Source organism: Stomoxys calcitrans, chromosome 2 (genome assembly GCF_963082655.1).
Source record: "Stomoxys calcitrans chromosome 2, idStoCalc2.1, whole genome shotgun sequence".
In the NCBI taxonomy this organism is placed as follows: domain Eukaryota; kingdom Metazoa; phylum Arthropoda; class Insecta; order Diptera; family Muscidae; genus Stomoxys; species Stomoxys calcitrans.
Genome location: NC_081553.1, coordinates 101757460 through 101775919, shown reverse-complemented (window position 1 = coordinate 101775919; position 18460 = coordinate 101757460). Strand labels below are relative to the sequence as shown.

At 40.9% G+C, this 18460-nt stretch overlaps 2 protein-coding genes across 2 annotated transcripts; one reads left to right on the top strand and one right to left on the bottom strand.

Annotated features, from left to right (window-relative positions):
- Window positions 1–6999: 6999 nt before the first annotated feature.
- On the bottom strand, window positions 7000–9090 carry LOC106082976 (nucleolar protein 56). Its single transcript, XM_013245748.2, has 3 exons — window positions 8975–9090; window positions 8406–8808; window positions 7000–8340 (listed from the first exon to the last, which is right to left on the bottom strand). Exons 1-3 carry the CDS (start codon window positions 8975–8977, stop codon window positions 7229–7231), a joined length of 1518 nt encoding a protein of 505 aa, XP_013101202.2. The 5' UTR covers window positions 8978–9090; the 3' UTR covers window positions 7000–7228.
- Window positions 9091–11380: 2290 nt separating this feature from the next.
- On the top strand, window positions 11381–15252 carry LOC106082984 (MOB kinase activator-like 1). Its single transcript, XM_013245761.2, has 3 exons — window positions 11381–11825; window positions 14080–14246; window positions 14309–15252. Exons 1-3 carry the CDS (start codon window positions 11812–11814, stop codon window positions 14785–14787), a joined length of 660 nt encoding a protein of 219 aa, XP_013101215.1. The 5' UTR covers window positions 11381–11811; the 3' UTR covers window positions 14788–15252.
- Window positions 15253–18460: the final 3208 nt, after the last annotated feature.

Here is an 18460-nt window from a genome sequence, read left to right as displayed (position 1 = left end):
ACGGCCCGTCCGAACTTAGCAAGCTTTTACAAGTTTTGTAGTACTATTTAGTGCAGTGCAATGAAAATGTATGAAAATTACATATATCCAGGGGCCCAATTACCGCATACGTGATCGAGTACGCTTTTGTATCGAATGAGATTTCGTCACGTATCGAATGGATGTATTACTGCACTCGAAAGCTGTCGTATCGTAATTTTTCAAATGGATACCGATTATTTTTTGCATCTGAGTTGATTTGAACATATGTTTGTGGGAAAATGATAATTAACATCTACCAGGCTTTTGTTAAAAGATATGAATTTATTGAAATTTTTTGAAACAAACGTGAATTCTTATATGTAAAATTCAAATTGTGTTTGTTTGTTTGTTTTGTATAGACTCAAAAACGCTAAACCGATTACCTTGAAATGTTCACAGATTGTGTAGGTTTGTCTGGAAGGAAACATAGTCTATATAATTTTTTGATATCGGGAGGGGGCGGGCCCTCCCCCTTACCCCAAATGTACTAGTCAAAAATAAAAGTGGACCGATCGGGACAATGTGGCATTCAAATGAAAGGTATTCAAGAGTAGAGTACGAATTTCATAATAAAATTTGGGTCCAAGTACCTGGGGGGTCGCCCCAGCCCTAAAACGCTTTAGCATAGGTTTATTTGACGATCATGACAATATGGAACTCAAATGAAAGGTATTCGGGAGTGGATTACGAATATGGTCAGGAAGCAGGAATAGGCTTTATAATTTATTGATAACGGAAGGGGGCGGACTCTCCACCGTTAACCCAAAAACACAACCCAAAATCTAAAGTGGACCGATAAGGACAATATGGGTATCAAATGAAAAGTATGCGGGAGTAGATAATGAATCTGGCATACAAATTCATTCACTTTAGTCAATCACGGATATATGGGACTCGGTTTGATTCTTCCGTATAGACTGAAAAACGGCAGAACCTATTTTCTCGAAATTTTCGCATATTGTGTAGGTTGGTCTGGATGGAAACATAAGCTATATAATTTTTCGGTATCGGAAGGGGGACGCCCCAACCCCAAAACTCTCCCAAACAGACATATTCGACGTTCATTTCAATAAGGGATTCAAATCAAAGGTATTCGGGAGTAGATTTCGAATCTGACATACGAAATCAGATCGAAGTATGGGTGGTCACACCACCCCTCAAAAACGACATTAGACCCATTATAATACTTGGCTGAACCGATTTTCTTAAAATTTTCATAGATTGTAAGGAATCATAGGCTATATAATTTTTAGATGTCGGGTGGAGGGGGACCTTTCCCCTTACCCCATAAACGCCACCCATATCCGAAAGTGGTCCGATAGGTACAAAAAGGGTATGAAATGAAAGGTATTGGAGGCCAAAAAACGAATATGGTATTAAAATTTGAGAACCTTTCCATCAGGAATCGCACATTAATGAGTGCTTTCCGATTAAAGTTTAAACTCAATGACAAGGGACCTTTTTTATAGCCCAGTCCGAACGGCCTCCCGCAGTGCGACACCTCCTTTTTAAATGACCATGCATGGCATTGTACCTCGCAAATATCGCCAACATTAACAGGGGATAAACACCGCTTTGTCCGATGTCCTCGCCAGCATTCGAACGCGTTCAGCGTCACAGGCTACAATGGCACGAATTCGATATCCGCATAAAGGGCGAAGTGCCCCCACCCTAAAAAGATATTAGAGAGTTAAAGAAGGCGCAGCGCGCATGATTCTACTTCGCGCGCTTTTTCTGGGTCTTTTATGTTTAAGAGTTTGAACCTTGTGCTTTTAGGTTGAGTCCTTTTCCCTACGGTTGGGGTAGGCGTAGAGTGGCCACTAAGAGCATGTGGTCACTGTCGATGTCGGCTCCACGTCTAGTTTTCATATCGATCAGCGAACCAAGAAAGAGATTGCTGAAAAGAACGTGGTTAATTTGATTAAGGGTGTTTCCATATGGGGATTCGCAAGTATATTTGTGTATATTTTTATGGAAGAATTTTATGCCTCCAATAAAGTGCCCGTTTCTTGCACAGGAATCAACCACCTAACGCCTTTCTACAAAGTTGTATCAATTTAACGGGGATGCCAAACTCAGGCATGGCTTGAAATATCTTTGAATGTGTAGAGCTATCGAAGGCGGCTTCGTAGTGGAAAGATTGTGTAGAAAAGATGGTAAGTATCGATTTTTCTTTCCCACGATTTGGGATAGTATAAATAAATTTTCCAATTAGTGGTGTTATTTTGGTAAAATTACAAATTTTGCCCATGAACATTCCACTAAGAAACAGGGGCAAACTTCTCGCATATCAATAAGTGCAGTCCGATTCAATTTTAAGCTCAATGATAAGGGGCCTCCTTTTTAAAGGCGAGTCCGACCGGCGTGTTGCAGTGCGACACCTCTTTGGAGAGAAGTTTTACATGGCATAGTTCCTCATAAATGTTGCCAGCATTAGGAGGGGAAAACCACCGCTGAAATATTTTTCTGATGGTCTCGCCAGGAGTCGAACACAGGCGTTCAGCGTCATAGGCGGACATGCTAACCTCTGCGCCCACCACCATGGATTCTGCTAAAATATGGGAGCTATATCTGGTTATAGACCGATTTGGACCGTAATTGGTACATTTGTTGAAAGTCATAACAGAACACTATATGCAATATTTCGGCCAAATCGGATAAAAACCGTGGCTTGTAAGGGCTCAAAAGTCAAATCGGGAGATCGGTTTATATGGGAGCTATATCAGGTTATAGACCGATACTGACCGCATTTGGCACATTTTTTGGAAGTTGTTTCCGAACGCTATCTGCAAAATCTTAGCCAAATCGAAAAGAAATTGCGGCTTGTAAGTGCTCAAAAGTCAAATCGGGAGATCGGTTTATATGGGAGCTATATCTAAATCTGAACCGATATGGCCCCTTTGCAATCCCCAACGACCTACATTAATAATAAATATCTTGGCAAAATTTTAAGCGGCTAGCTTTACGCGTTCGATCGCTTTCGTGATTTCGACAGACGGACGGACATGGCTAGATCGTATCAGAACGTCGAGACAACAACAACAACAACATGGTGGTGGGTATAAAAATTACCTACATCTTAATATAAAATCCTTTATAGTGATCTACCGATGAGAAATCTTCAGTCGTATTTCGGACCCAATTTCAATAAACAACCGTGCCGAGTTTTGCTAAAGCGATCTCCTAATTTAAGGTTTTGAGCCCAGAAAGGCGCTTTGACTACCCATTTTCGTCATTACACAGAGTTGAATGGACGATGAGTATGGACCAGATTTGGCCAGATATTTGTATGCAGCTGCCAAATATGCCTGTTTTCCGACTGATGGCATTGAACGTCCAAAACCCGCATTTCCTATCCAGATTTACGAAATTTGGAACAGATCCCTTAACACTCATACACAAAACCTACGCCCTTTTTCTTAAATCTGAAGCAGTGAGATACCTTGTAACAGTAACATCCACGCTTTTATTCTCCCCTTTCAACGAATACACAAAAACGACATGAAGTGAATTAGTTTTGAGTTATTACCGGCGATTTTTTCTGTAATTAACTTGGTGTTTACATATTGGTGATAAGATATTTATGTTGGGGATAACCTACCACAAATTGAGACCAGCCTACCAACCTACCAAGAGGATAAAAACTTACCATTTTTGGAAGGAACTTACCAAAAACGGCAACACTGCTACTGATTGCTTGTTCTTATTGTGTCGGATCACTTGGACTGTTCTGTGACAGCCTCTTCGCCGCCAATATCGGATACCAGCAATTGGGAAAAGTTTTTAAATATCCTAGGCACACTACCTCTATCCATCACCAGATTTCCTTATTGGTCTCAGCAGAAAAATTTACCTGTACTAAAGAAATCGTTTTGATGTTTATTTCTTTGATAAAATTTTCTGATTTCATTCTCACACTCACGTCTTTCCATTTCTCTCTTGATTGTGTGGATTTGACGTTTCTCTTCTCTCTTTCTACTGATAACTTTCCGTTACCTTGCGCTCTGCTGCTGCGCTTGGCTGCAGCGCTGCTCTGCATACCTCGTTATTAGCTTCTCGCGACTATGCTGAGGAATTTATTAGTATCGGTATGGATGGAATAGCTTGTGTTCATTTGCAGAGCTACTGCAAACTAATTTTTCTTTTGATTTTGAAGAATTTCATACCTATCGTTTAAATATCTCGTTAAGCTATGTTCTATAAGTTCTGGTAACGTAGTTATTGGCTTTACAGCGTCAAATGAACATTGTGAAAGTTTTGCAGAGTGTATGTAAAATGTGTTTGATTCTGAGTTTGTTTTTAATTCCAATTTGAAGAGATTGCAGTTCAGAACTACAGTGCAATAATTACCATAAATATTATTTTTTATTTCATAAACATCCTCCGTCCCATATTATCAAAATTAATTTATTTTCTAATTTAAATTTTTTGTTTTAAAAAAGTCTAAGTTTTATGTATTTTATATAAAAAAAAACCAATAGATTGAACTCATTAGAGATGACGTCATATGTCAACACAATAATAATATTAGTTCCAATAGCATGTATACATATAAAATTTATACGAAACTTATATATAAACTATGTAGTTATTTGTAATTACATATACAGGTGTTAAACATACATACATACATATATAAACCAATTCCCTCTTAAAGTTATAAAACTTTAGTTTATCTGCGTGTAAAATAAAGGTTGTAAATGTGTTTAAAGAAAAATTAAAAATTGTATTAAATAATAATAATAATGATAGAGATAATTATTGTGTAGTTTCTACAAGGTTTTAGTATTTAATGTTACAACAACAAATTTGAAACCAGAATATATTACCTTTAAATCGAATCTGGATGATATGTATCTATTAGTTAAGAATTTCCCCGCCCCTTTAATTCTGTTAATCCTTGGAGAATTTACATACTAGGTGTTTCCAGAATAAAGCCTTTTTTGAAATGAGAAAAAAATCATTGTATTTTTATTTTACAATATTCTCAGTCAATCCCATGGCACCGGATTGTCCCTATGGAGTCTTTCGCCGCCAAGGGTTGCTGCCTCAGTGTACAACACACTGCCACAACAACAACAATCCCGCGGCAGTCGGCTGTACGCATCGGATTGGCACAATCGAGTCTTTCATCGGCAAGAGCTGCAGCCTCAGTGTACCTGTTCATCGTTTTTTCGTCATAGGAGTGGCACATCCCGGAGTGCTTTCTCCGCACGCTTTTGGGCCGTACCGGTATTGAAAAGAACCCCGGACCCTGGTTCTGTTCGGGTTGCCAGAACCGGCTCCATTATCGGTTTGTGTCGGTAAGATGTAACCGGTGCATGAAGAAATTTTCAGCAGAGTGGATCTAAAAAGGGTCGTCTTTCACAGTGTTCTCCAGTGAAGTGTCCTGAATCAAATAAGCTAAATTTCAGCTACACAAACTTGCACCAATTCAATATTTTGTATTATTAAATGATTTTCGGCTCCCCTGAATATACCAAAACCCAAAACTGAACATAAACGCCGGAGACCAGTGAAACGGAAAACACAATTCAGTGATGAAGTCGTAAGTTAAATTAAACGACTTCTTTAGGTCTAAAAACTCAAATCTAGACATTGGTTTATATGGGAGCTATATCAGGTTTTATACCGATTTAGACCATACTTGCCGAAATTTTTTGGAGTCATAGCAGAAATCATTGTGGAAAGTTTCATCCAAATCACCTAGTAATTACACCCTCTGGACGCGGAAGATATTAAAGTGGAAGTTAAATCAGCTTATAGACCAATTTTTTGCAATAATTGCGACCTCTGTAGGCTCAATAAGTTAAATGGGGACATCCGTTTATATGGGAGCTATATCAGGTTAAAGACCAGGCAAATATAGCTCTGTGCAAAATTTTAAAGCTCCATATTAACTCTATTTTTGTCTAACGAACAAACTAAGAAGCAACACTGTGCGTCGTCGTCGCCGGACTATGATCCCACCAGTGCAAAGACATAACTACATGCTGTCTAAGCCATACCTTCTAAACTGTTATCGCAGAGACCGTCTAAATCATCATCTTGTGGATAGGTATCCACCGGCCAGAAGCCTAAAGGTAGATCTACATGATGAAGAGCGGGGAGTTCACCCCTACAAGATAGAGCCTCTAAGCAACATTCATGCAGACCAGATGCGGTGAATAGCTACTGGGTGAATGTGATCCTTGGGGAACGACCACCTCCCATTGTACTAAAGAAAGCATTGATGCCGACGTGCAGGATGTATGTCCCGATTGTGACCAGGGACCACACGATATACGTCACCTGTTTAACTGCCCAGCAAGACCAACTCGACTCCTAAGATGGCATAGCTGTGAACACAGGCCGGAACATTGATCCGATCTGTGTGGTGTTCATTGCTGTCACGAGAAGCTTAGCGTCCACAGACTGTGGATAGTGGAATGCTCCATACGGAGTAGCTGCAACGACAGTGGCGGGCAAACAGCGGTAGCGAGCGGAGTCTCAGTGTGAGTTCGGGCGGCACCGGCTCTTGCACAAATACTGAGTGCCTATGATACATGATATGACAAGGCGAGTTAATGGCGTCTTTAAATAACCAATGGCCAACCTGTTATCGCGGCGATCGGTCCTTTGGACCGGAAGCGCTGATTCACTTAGAGGGGCTTGAAGAGGGTCGCCACCTCCACATGAAAATGTGGCTACAACAACCAACTCGACTCAGACACAGATGCACCCCATCTTAGTCGCAGAGTTCCTGAAACTGAACACTTAACAGTATCAAGCTAGAACAAAACACAACCTTACAACAACAACCATTACCTATTGAATAGGGTTCCTTCAGGAAGGCAGGGCAAGAAGGATCTCCAGCAAAAATTTAACGCACTACAATCACCATATAAAAAGAACGGAATCTAATGAAATGTATGCATCAACGAAATGTGGAGAAAAATGTCAAAAGAAGTCTGGGACAAATGCCGTAGTTTGGACCACTTTTCTAAGGTAAAATAATTTTAATTTTATTCATATCATAAAGTCTATTGTATAAATTGTTACATCCAACAAATACATCTGTTAAACATGTTATGATTGCTTATGAAATATTGTTGGGCGTGGGAGTGGTGTCTGCATGTGGGAGCATCATAAAAGCAAATCCTTAGTATCTTATATCTACATAAAAAATAAAAATTAAGAAAAGCAAGAAGATTTAGCATAACGAAACCTATTCGTTATCTTTATTTTTGTTCTTCTTCTTTTTCTTCTTCTTCTTGGGTTCCCCATCTCCACCGTTTTCAGCGGCCTCTGCAACTTCTCCAGCACCATTCTCATCAGATTGTGTTGTCGCACCATTGCCATTTGCCGCTTCTGATTCTTCAAGCTTACGCTTCTTCTTCTTGTTTTTCTTCTTTTGGGATGACGCCTCACCTGGCTGTGGCTTGGGTGTTTCACTAGATGCCATTTCAATGGCTTCCTTCATAACTTCTATATTTTTGCGAGGAACTTCACCCGATTCATAGAATTTCAAACGCTCTTCTACTTGCTGCTTCAAAGTCTCGCCAAACACCGCAGTAGGCTGCTCCAAGAAACAATCAATGCGTGATGCAATGGAGCATTTGTTGGCTAGGAAACGTGAAATACGGCCTTTGTTCTTCAAACCAGCACGCCCAATAAAGGAGGAATGATAGAGAAGGCCGTATTTAGGGGTATTTGAACGGGTCTTCAGGGCTCTGAATAAAGCCTTTTCGGCACCCAAAATTTGTACTGTGGAAGCGGGGTATTTAGCCAAATTTGTCAAGCTACCAGCATGAGATATCAGGCGGGCACCAACTTGATCACCAATCAACGATTGCAGATTTGGAGCCACACATTCCATTTTGTTGTGTAAATACGTGGATAGTTTCTTACGGTATTCCGAAAGCTTAACCACGCGTTCCGCGAAAAGTTCAATATTCATTAAATCAACAATAGATATATCCATACCCATGGACATCTTGGCAGCATCAATGATAGCTTGTGCCTTGGCCGAATCCATCACAATTTCCTCTAATTCTTCTAGCTTATCTTGTGTTAGTGTTTTACGATCTTTAATGAATTTAGCAGCTTTAGCAAAAATATAATTGTCAGGTACAATCTTAACCAACTCTGGGAAATGATAGGAGTACCATTCGCGTATACGCATCGAGAATGTGTTAACGTCTTTGTCCAGCTGATCCAATAAGGCAATGGACTGTATAATCATGTTATCGGAACGATGAACATTGAACTTGACTTTGGCACGGGAATAACTGTGGCCCAAACCAAGTTGAGCAATACCAGCCGACTTGTCAGTGAAACCTAAAAATAAAAACACAGATGTTAGCCGTTAAATGTCCAGATATAAACTTAAAATTCAATCTCACCTTTAATCAATTTGTGAAAATGAAATCTAACGCCTCTCAATATTTCCGGAACTACACCAAAATGGCTACACTGTACACCGATTGCTTCGGTAATGGCAGCTCCCAATTTCGAATCGCCTATACCAAGTTGACATTTCTTCTTCTTTAGTTTTGAGAAGAAATCATCCAAGAAAACCATTAAGTCCTGTGGCACAATACCTTCAGAGATGGCATTGATGTTTTCCAAAGCTGAAATGGCCGTTTTAAAAGGAGCAAATCCAGCCAATTTAACAATCGAATTGAATTTTGCTAAATCAGTTACCGACGATTCCACTTGAGGTAAAAACATGGCCACCTCCTCAAACTCCTTCACTGAGAACAAAGCGTACCCAGCCGCATGTTCATACAAAACGTAAAGCTGTGACTGTAAAGAGAAGAGGAAATATGATCAGCAAACGCCAAATTGATGAAGAAATAAAAGCATGGAATCAATATTTTCGAGGTTATGCTATTATTTACATTTTTGTCGCTTTCATTCTAATTAATAATAAAATTCATTTATTTAATGTTTGTCTAAACAGAAAACTTACCATACTTATGTTTAAATATGTCTGCTTTATCTAAATTTCTTTTTATTTTTAACAAAATTAATTACTTTATTTTCTCCTACACGTCTGGTCCAATACACCACGCACAAATAAAATCCACGTGTGGCCCGATAACGATAAAAATCGAAAACACATGGTTGCAGAGTTGCGATATTCATTTATCGTAGCGAGTTAAGCGACCCATACACATTTGACAACACTTGGTGTTTATGCATTTTGTAAGGTGTGCAAATTTTTTATTATAAAACTACGGCCATATTTTAGCCCTATCCAGTGCTAGTCATACGTTCTGGAAGAGTTTCAATGCAAAGTTGTCCTGTCGTTTCAAACATAGCAGGCAGGAGCCATCCGGTCCCGTCGACTTGTAGGTTTTAAATGAATGTCCCTAACCACTGAAATTGCCATGGCACTGTGTTGTATACTAGAGACCTCGATACCGTCCTAGCACATCGACCCGCTGGCTGTATCAGAAAATAAAGGGATATGCGTTGTAGCCAGCAGTTCAAGGTTGCTTTATTCACCCAATTTTGGTGACTGCTCGACGTCTGTCTTAGCTTTCTCAAATCTATGTTGTTGTTGTTGTTGTTGTGGCGGTGTATTGTGTTCTATCTTTCGTCTGTTTAGTTCTGTTGAATATCTAGATCCACGAACTTTGCGGCTAAGAAAGAGTGCGTCCAAAGGGAACTGGGTCTGAGTCGAATGTTCTCAGGTGCAAAGGAAGGCAGTCGTTTTCCAAGGACCATGGTAACTGCATGCATTTTTTTCCTGCTTGATATGCCGTTTGTTAAGTCACCGTTCTATCAAACCGGGTACGAGTATTTACCCAGGTAGTTTAAATGGAAAAGTGTAAATCTGCCCATTAAGGAACAGCGGGGATATTTCTCTCAAGTCAACACTAAGAGGACAATACAATGGCAGCCGGTTGTAAAGGGTGATTTTTTTGAGGTTAGGATTTTCATGCATTAGTATTTGACAGATCACGTGGGATTTCAGACATGGTGTCAAAGAGAAAGATGCTCAGTATGCTTTGACATTTCATCATGAATAGACTTACTAAAGAGCAACGCTTGCAAATCATTGAATTTTATTACCAAAATCAGTGTTCGGTTCGAAATGTGTTCATTCACCGTAACGTTGCGTCCAACAGCATCTTTGAAAAAATACGGTCCAATGATTCCACCAGCGTACAAACCACACCAAACAGTGCATTTTTCGGGATGCATGGGCAGTTCTTGAACGGCTTCTGGTTGCTCTTCACTCCAAATGCGGCAATTTTGCTTATTTACGTAGCCATTCAACCAGAAATGAGCCTCATCGCTGAACGGTGAATGAACACATTTCGAACCGAACACTGATTTTGGTAATAAAATTCAATGATTTGCAAGCGTTGCTCGTTAGTAAGTCTATTCATGATGAAATGTCAAAGCATACTGAGCATCTTTCTCTTTGACACCATGTCTGAAATCCCACGTGATCTGTCAAATACTAATGCATGAAAATCCTAACCTCAAAAAAATCACCCTTTACATACCGGATTGACCCGATGAAGTCCTTCATCGGCAAGGGCTGCCGCCTCAGTGTACAACACACTGCCACAACAACAACACTAAGAGGAGAAACCATTGCTGAAACCTGTTGTGGGCTCATAAATGCTCAAGTTAGCTCCTGCCAACAGCTACGCTCTCATTCCAACTTTTTGTCATCAAAAAACTCAATATAAAAATAAATCGGGAACAAATTAACCATGGAAATAAGCTTTCGATGACTCAGGGTCTTGTTTATTTTTGTACCATACTGTTATCGCATAATATCGATCATGGCTGAATTATTTACAGGTTGTATCACGCGAACAGCTGTTAACAACCGGCCAGATTTAACAATATTAAAATGCCACGTATTTTAATATTGTTATTTCTTTCTCGCTCATGTACGCACACTTTCTGCAATACACGAGCACAAATATCTTTATAGGGTTGTCAAAAACGTCGACTTTGTAAACCAACTCGATGAGAAGATGGTGATTTCAATATATGGTTTTTATGTGTTGTACATAGTTCAGCATTGAATATCGTTAATTATCCAGTACTTGCACTTGCTAGAACCAAAATAAAACACAGCAAGTCTTTACCAGTGCCAAGTTGATGTGTATAACTACAGATATTATGCGATAACATGTTCTTTGCACCGTATAGTAATTTCAACGGTAACTTCACCCTCTCCTTCTTTTCTCCTTTGGACTTTATTAAAGTTTTTTCGACTTTTCGAAATTTTTTGACTTTCGATTTTTTTTTCACTTCAAAGTCGATTATTCTACTTTTTTATTCAGTAAAAGTCGTCTTCGATTTCTCGTCTTTTTTATACAAAAAGTCCATTAATCGATTAGTCGAAAGTCGACTTTTAGATCCCTAATTCAACGCGACGGACGGATTTTTTATCTCACGATTTTAGATTATTAGATTATTTATTAAACTTGTATTACTAGAGAAAAGCCCAAAAATTTTATTACTCCAGAAGTGACCTAATACCTATTCTAAATTACATATTTAAAAACATAAAATAAGAAAGCCTAATATCGAAGACTAAAAGAATCATTCGTCACATCAGCTAAAAATAAAATTAACGTCTGCAAAAAAATACACTGTCATCAGCAATTGCGGATGCTTGCTGCTGGTCTGTGGGGGCTTGCGGTTCCGTAGTTTAATATACTTGTTGTTTTTGATCTCCAGGCAGCCAGTCAGCCACTATTATTCATATATAAGGAAATCTGAATTTCAGAGAACATTTCTTTAGAGGAAGTCGGAAGCAACAAATTCAAAGAAATGGAGTTTTTGTTGTAAGTATGGACATACCATTTTATTAGACAGTTGATATAGTATTTGTAAGGGGTCTTTGGGCCTCTTTGTTTCGAGACGAATGGTCTCGTCAGTCAGCGACCTATCACTTCCTTTTTCGATTTTTTTTTGTTTACCTTTTTTTCTTCCCCCTTCTATTTTGTTATCGTCATTATAATTGTTGTTTGTCTGTTGCCAGTAGTTTTAAAGATAGTTGCCAGATAGCCACAGACAAGTAAGATATAATGGGTGGAATAGGCCAAATATACACCCACCTTTACTTGTGTTTTGACGAATATGGATTTGTGTTGCTGTTAAAAAGAAATTTGTTGATATTGGTGTAATTGACTCCTTGTAGATTCCAGTGTGTAATGATTTGCATGCCTTATTACCAATTCTTTAACACACAGTAGCTCTGTGGGTGTTTGGTATTTAGGCTACCATACGGCCGGATGATGGTGGTCTACATATCGTCGCAGTTCGTAGAACACTATCCTGGCAGGTCTAACTCTTATTTCAGTGTGTATCGCTCCAACGGCGTGTCCACACAGGTGCAGAGATTCCGTCGGGGATTAACGCCATGGGTGACATTAATTATAATGGCTGTTCTTGGGCACTAAGACCAAGGATACGACGAATGGCTCTATCCTTCTATCCTAGCTTTGTCACTCTCCGGATGTTCAATAAATTGACGGTGCATTTCTTCGGGTCAGTCACAGTTACGTCGCCAAAAGTGGCTGAGGTCATGTCATCCCTTCTACCGGGGTTCGAGGGTGACTTAACAGTAGACCACAGCTTGCCTAAACCGGTACCTAAAATACATTGCTCCAAGTATTCCAGCCACAAATTCCGCTTATGTTCGTTGACTGTTTATTTCTAGATACAGCTCGCTGATTCTGCAGTTAGTGAGGTCCTTGCAATGAATCCCATCATGCTTGTCTGCGAGTACCGCTGCTTGAGTTGGGAAATTGGACCGCACTTGGGATATTCGATCTGCTGGTATAAAGCGAGCGGCTGCTGCGATGTCTCGGAATTTCATCTCGGCAACTAGCACATTTGAGGGGGTGTCAGCACACTGAAGCGGCGATAGGTGTACTCTCTGAAGCCGAATCTATCCTCCTCCTTCGCATTGATGAACGTCTGGCGATCAGAGGTTATGAAGTCGGTAGCATACGTCACTAAGGAAATCAGGGGATGCAATGGAAATGTCTGGCGAGCCACTGTACCTCCTCGCAAACCTAGTAGGGGCATACTCATTCACCTTGCAAGACGTTGAGCCTTCAACTTGTACTGCCAAAGCTATGCCCCGCCGTTTTCTTGGAGAGAATGCAATCCAAGCAGAACCATCGTCCGGGTTTCTTTTCAATCCTGGCATGGACCAGCTGCGTGCGGAGAAGGCACTCCGGGATGTGCCTCTCCCATGGCGAAAAGGGACGAACACCTACATTGTGGCGGCAGCCCTTGCCGATAAAGGACTCCATTGGGTCAATCCGGTTCGTACAGCCAGCTGCCATTGGATTGTAATACCAATAGTTCTGAGCGTTACCCAGGAGAGAAAACCATAGATGTTGTTGATGTAACCACATTTTCATATGGAGGTGGCGATCCTCGTCAAGCTCTTGTAGCTGAGAAAGCTCGTTCCGGTCCAAAGGACCGGTCGCCGCGGGAAAAGAGTGTCCAATGGTTATTTAAAGGCGCCAATAACTTATTGTCCGCGACTGGCGTTGCCACTATTCGCAACCTGTGGACGCGCTCGCAGCTAAGCTTCTCGTGACAGCAAAGAACACCACACAGATCGGACCTCAAAGTTCCAGCTTGTGTGGTGCACACAGCTATTACGTGTCGGGAGAAACACATAGATTGTAATGTTTTGCTTTGACAAAGAAGATTTTCGAGGAAGAACGTTAGAACTATCGTTTCTCGTACGGCAACATCGAAGAGAGGAATCTGTAGAACACCCTCTGTGCTTAATTACTGCGCTGCCGAAAATAAGGCTTTATTTCTTTGCCCATTTGTCTACCATGATATATTCATCTTGTTACAGTAGTATCCCAATTGGTATATACAATGTCTATTAATCTGGATGCAGACTGCTATCTTAGGCTAACCAAGGCCTTACTGCTATATAATCACCCTCCTTTAAGAAAATCATAAAATATTTTTCCCATACTACATTTCCATCAACTATCAGAATAACAACCTATGCTTAAGTTAAAAAAATTAAAAATAAAAAAAAATGTATCTTGAACTTTACAGTGGCTCGCGATCAAGTAAAACATTTAAACCCAAAAAGAATATACCCGAAGGTACACATCAATATGATCTCATGAAACATGCTGCAGCCACACTAGGATCGGGTAATTTACGAAATGCGGTGGCTCTTCCCGATGGCGAAGACTTAAATGAATGGGTTGCCGTAAATAGTAAGCAAATCAATTTTAAATTTTGGAATTTCATTAACTAGTATTTTTGAAAACATTTTTAGCTGTGGATTTCTTTAACCAAATCAACATGTTATATGGCACAATTACCGAATTTTGCACCGAAGAAAGCTGTGGCATTATGTCAGCCGGTCCCAAATATGAATATCATTGGGCCGATGGCTTTACCGTGAAGAAGCCCATAAAATGTAGTGCCCCCAAATACATTGATTATCTGATGACCTGGGTGCAGGATCAATTGGACGATGAAACATTATTCCCCTCAAAAATCGGAATACCATTTCCCAAGAATTTCCTCAGCAATGCCAAGACTATACTGAAGCGTTTATTCCGCGTCTATGCTCACATTTACCATCAGCATTTCTCAGAGGTGGTGACCTTGGGCGAGGAGGCCCATCTGAATACATCGTTTAAGCATTTCATCTTCTTTGTGCAAGAATTCAATCTAATTGACCGCCGCGAATTGGCACCCTTGCAAGAACTCATTGACAAGTTGACGGCTAAAGATGAACGGCAGATATAGGATTCGTTGCAACTGGGATCCACATCCCATGGTATGGAGTTTTGAGTGTAAAAGAACTTGCTTCTTTTTTTCTTGAATTTTTTGATTTTTTTTATTATAAAAAATTCGTATTATGATTTGCGCGCAAATTCAGTTCTTTTTTTGTATTAATGTGTTTATGATATATAAATAAGTAAATGTATAACAAGTATTTTCAGTTTACATTTTTGCAAGAATCAAAAAAAAACCAAAAGAAGCCACCGATGACCATGAAGAAACAATCAACACAAAATTTTGTACAGAAAACAAAGAAAATTCAGCACACAAAACATGTTAAATTTTAAATTTAGAAAAACAACAACAGGAAATTTATTTAAGCACAATCATTGGATGATCGATCATTTGAGTTTGTAACAAACATTACTTGATACACATAACTACAAACAAACACACACTGAATAAACTATTAGTTATAATTATTTATAATTTGCTTTAATGTTTTATTTAGTGAATTGTTTTTATTTCTTGCATTTTCTCGCTCTCTTTCTCTCCCTCTCTCTCTGTCTCTCTTTCACTCATTTATACATAATTATCTACTCGTATATGTATTAGTTTGTAATTTATTGATAAACAATCATTAAAACATGATTTACTGTCTTAAGCGAAAGCCAGCATCAAATTGTAAGGAATAATTTCATTATTTTGGTAACAGATGCAAATCACACCAAACCAACCATCTAATTGGGAGTTCGTACAAGTAAGGATTCTTAATGGTGGAACAAGGTTTTAAGTAGGCTTTATTGATAATACTTTTTTTTATACCAACTACTGTGGTACGGGGTATTATAAGTTAGTGAATTTGTTTATAACACCCATAAGGAAGTGAGGTAGACCCCTTTATAAGTATACCGATCGACTCAGAATCACTTTCTGATTCGATTTAGCCATGTCCGTCTGTCTGTTCAGGTCGCAATTTTCATCCGATCTTCTTCAACTTTGGTACAGGCATGTTTTTCGGCGAGACGAAGCCTATTGAAATTGGAACAAATCGGTTCAGATTTGCATATAGCTCCCATATATATGTTCGTCCGATTTTCAGTAATACTGCAATAAAATGGTTTGTTAACCGATTTTCTCGATATTTGGCAGGAAGGAGTTTATCTTGGCTTTTGGCATTTCTGATAGATTTCATAGAAATCGGTTCAGATTAAGATATAGCTCTCATATATATTTATCGCCCGATTTTCAATCCTAGAGCCACTGCAAGCGCATTTATTGACCAATCTTTCCAAAATTCTGCACAACGGCCTACTTGACGACTTCCACAATATCCGTAAAGTTTGGTCGAAATTCAGATTTAGATATAGTTCCCAGATTTAGTTCGTCCGATTTTGAAAACTTTTGCAATAAAGTGCTCATTTGTTAACCGATTGTCTCGAAATTTTGCAGGAAGGATTTTGTCTTGACTGTCGTCATTACTGTTGAATTTCATAGAAACCAGTCCAAATTTAGATATAGCTGCCATATATGTATATCGCCCTATTTTCACTTCTAGAGCCACTGCAAGGTCATTTTTTGACCAATATTGCCAAAATTGGGCATAGCGCTTTTCTTGATGCCTACCACAACAATCCCATGGCAGCTGGTTGTACGTACCGGATTGACCCGATGAAGTCCTTCATCGGCAAGGGCTGCCGTCTCAGTGTACAACACACTGCTACAACAACAACCTACTACAATATCTAAGCGTCGCCGTCGTCGCCTTCGGCGTCCTCGTCGTCGGACTATGTGACCCCCCCGACCTCTCCCGTACGGCAATTTATGCAAAGACAGCACCCTAGCCCTACTATTGCCAGGCCAGTGTCGGGAAATGTATCGTTCCTGCAGTTAAACTGCAATGGACTGCGAGGCAAGATTGATGAGATTGTGGATTTTATGAGTCGGAAGAGCATATCGGTCGCAGCGATCCAGGAGACAAAGCTGACTAACACCTGCAGCTTGCACAGTTGTCACGGCTACAATGTGCTACGTAAGGATCGCTCAAGGAATGGAGGTGGGGGATTGGCCTTCGTTATACACCATTCCGTGCAGTATAGACCTATCTCGCCTGCGCTTGACGCTAATGACCCATACATGGAATGTATGGGGGTAGCAGTCAAGTCTGGTACTGCCGAGATAGAGATATACAACGTGTATATACCGCCGGTTGGCAGCTGTGTCCCGATTAATGGCCAGGCCTACAGCCCCGACATAAGTGGGTTGCTATCTGGCCATAGTCGTCTGGTTCTGGGGGATTTCAATGCACATCACTCGTCATGGCATTCTCCCCTAGGCAACGACCAGCGTGGCATAGCTTTGGCAGAGCAGATAGATAGCTCCACGTTTTGCACGGTGAATGAGGATGCCCCCACTAGGATTACGAGGAGGTGCAGCAGCTCGCCAGACATCTCAATCGCATCCCCTGATCTCCTGAGTGACGTATCCTGGCAAGCCGTCATCTCTTTGGGGTCAGACCACCTCCCCATAATCCTCACCATCGACCGACCACCCGACTTCATAACCTCTGAGCGCCGAACGTTCATCAACTATAAGAAGGCCAATTGGACTGGCTTCAGAGAGTATACCAACCGCCGCTTCAATGAACTGCCACCCCCCTCTGATGTGCTTGTGGCCGAGAGGAAATTCCGAGACATCATCAACGCAGCAGCCGCTCGCTTTATACCAGCCGGTCGAATACCGCAAGTGCGACCCAATTTCCCGGCGCAAGCAGTGGTACTCGCAGACGAGCGTGATGGGATTCGTGCTATGGACCCCGCTAACCCCAGAATCAGCGAGCTGAATCTAGAAATAAACAGGGTAGTCAACGAACATAAGCGGAATTTGTGGCTGGAACACTTGGAGCAATGTAACTTAGGCACCGGTGCAGGCAAATTGTGGGCCACTGTTAAGTCTCTCTCGAACCCCGGTAGACGGGACGACAGGACCTCAGTCACTTTTGGCGAGTTAACCGTGACTGATCCGAAGAGATGCGCCAGGTTGTTCAACCGTCAATTTATCGTGCATCCCGAGAGAGACAGGGCAAGGAGGAGAGCCATTCGCCGTATTCGTGGTCTCCGAGCCGATGAACAGCCATCACAATTTACCGTGGGCGAAGTTACGAATGTCATCCGTGGCGCCAAATCTTCCAAGGCGTTGGGCCCCGACGGAATCTCTACATTGATGCTGAAGAATCTGGATTTACCTGGAGTTGAGTACCTTACCACTGTCCTTAACCTGTCATTGAACACTCTTATAGTTCCCGATGTCTGGAAAATGGGCAGAGTGATCCCGCTACTGAAGCCTGGTAAAGACCCGAGTTTGGGGGAGTCGTACAGACCGATCTCCCTTCTCTCACCAGTGGCTAAGACGCTTGAGGCATTACTCCTCCCGAGCCTCGTAGGAGAATTTCCATTCGCCGAGCATCAACACGGATTTCGGAGACTGCACAGCACAACAACAGCTTTGCATGCCATCACCACACACATTTGCCGTGGCTTCAATCAACCCAGGCCATGTGATAGGACGGTCCTCGTGGCATTGGACCTATCGAAGGCATTCGACACGGTCAGCCATGCCAAATTATTTGAGGACAATGCCAACACGTCCCTCCAGCCAGGCCTTAAACGTTGGGTCGCGAATTATCTGTGTGGCCGCC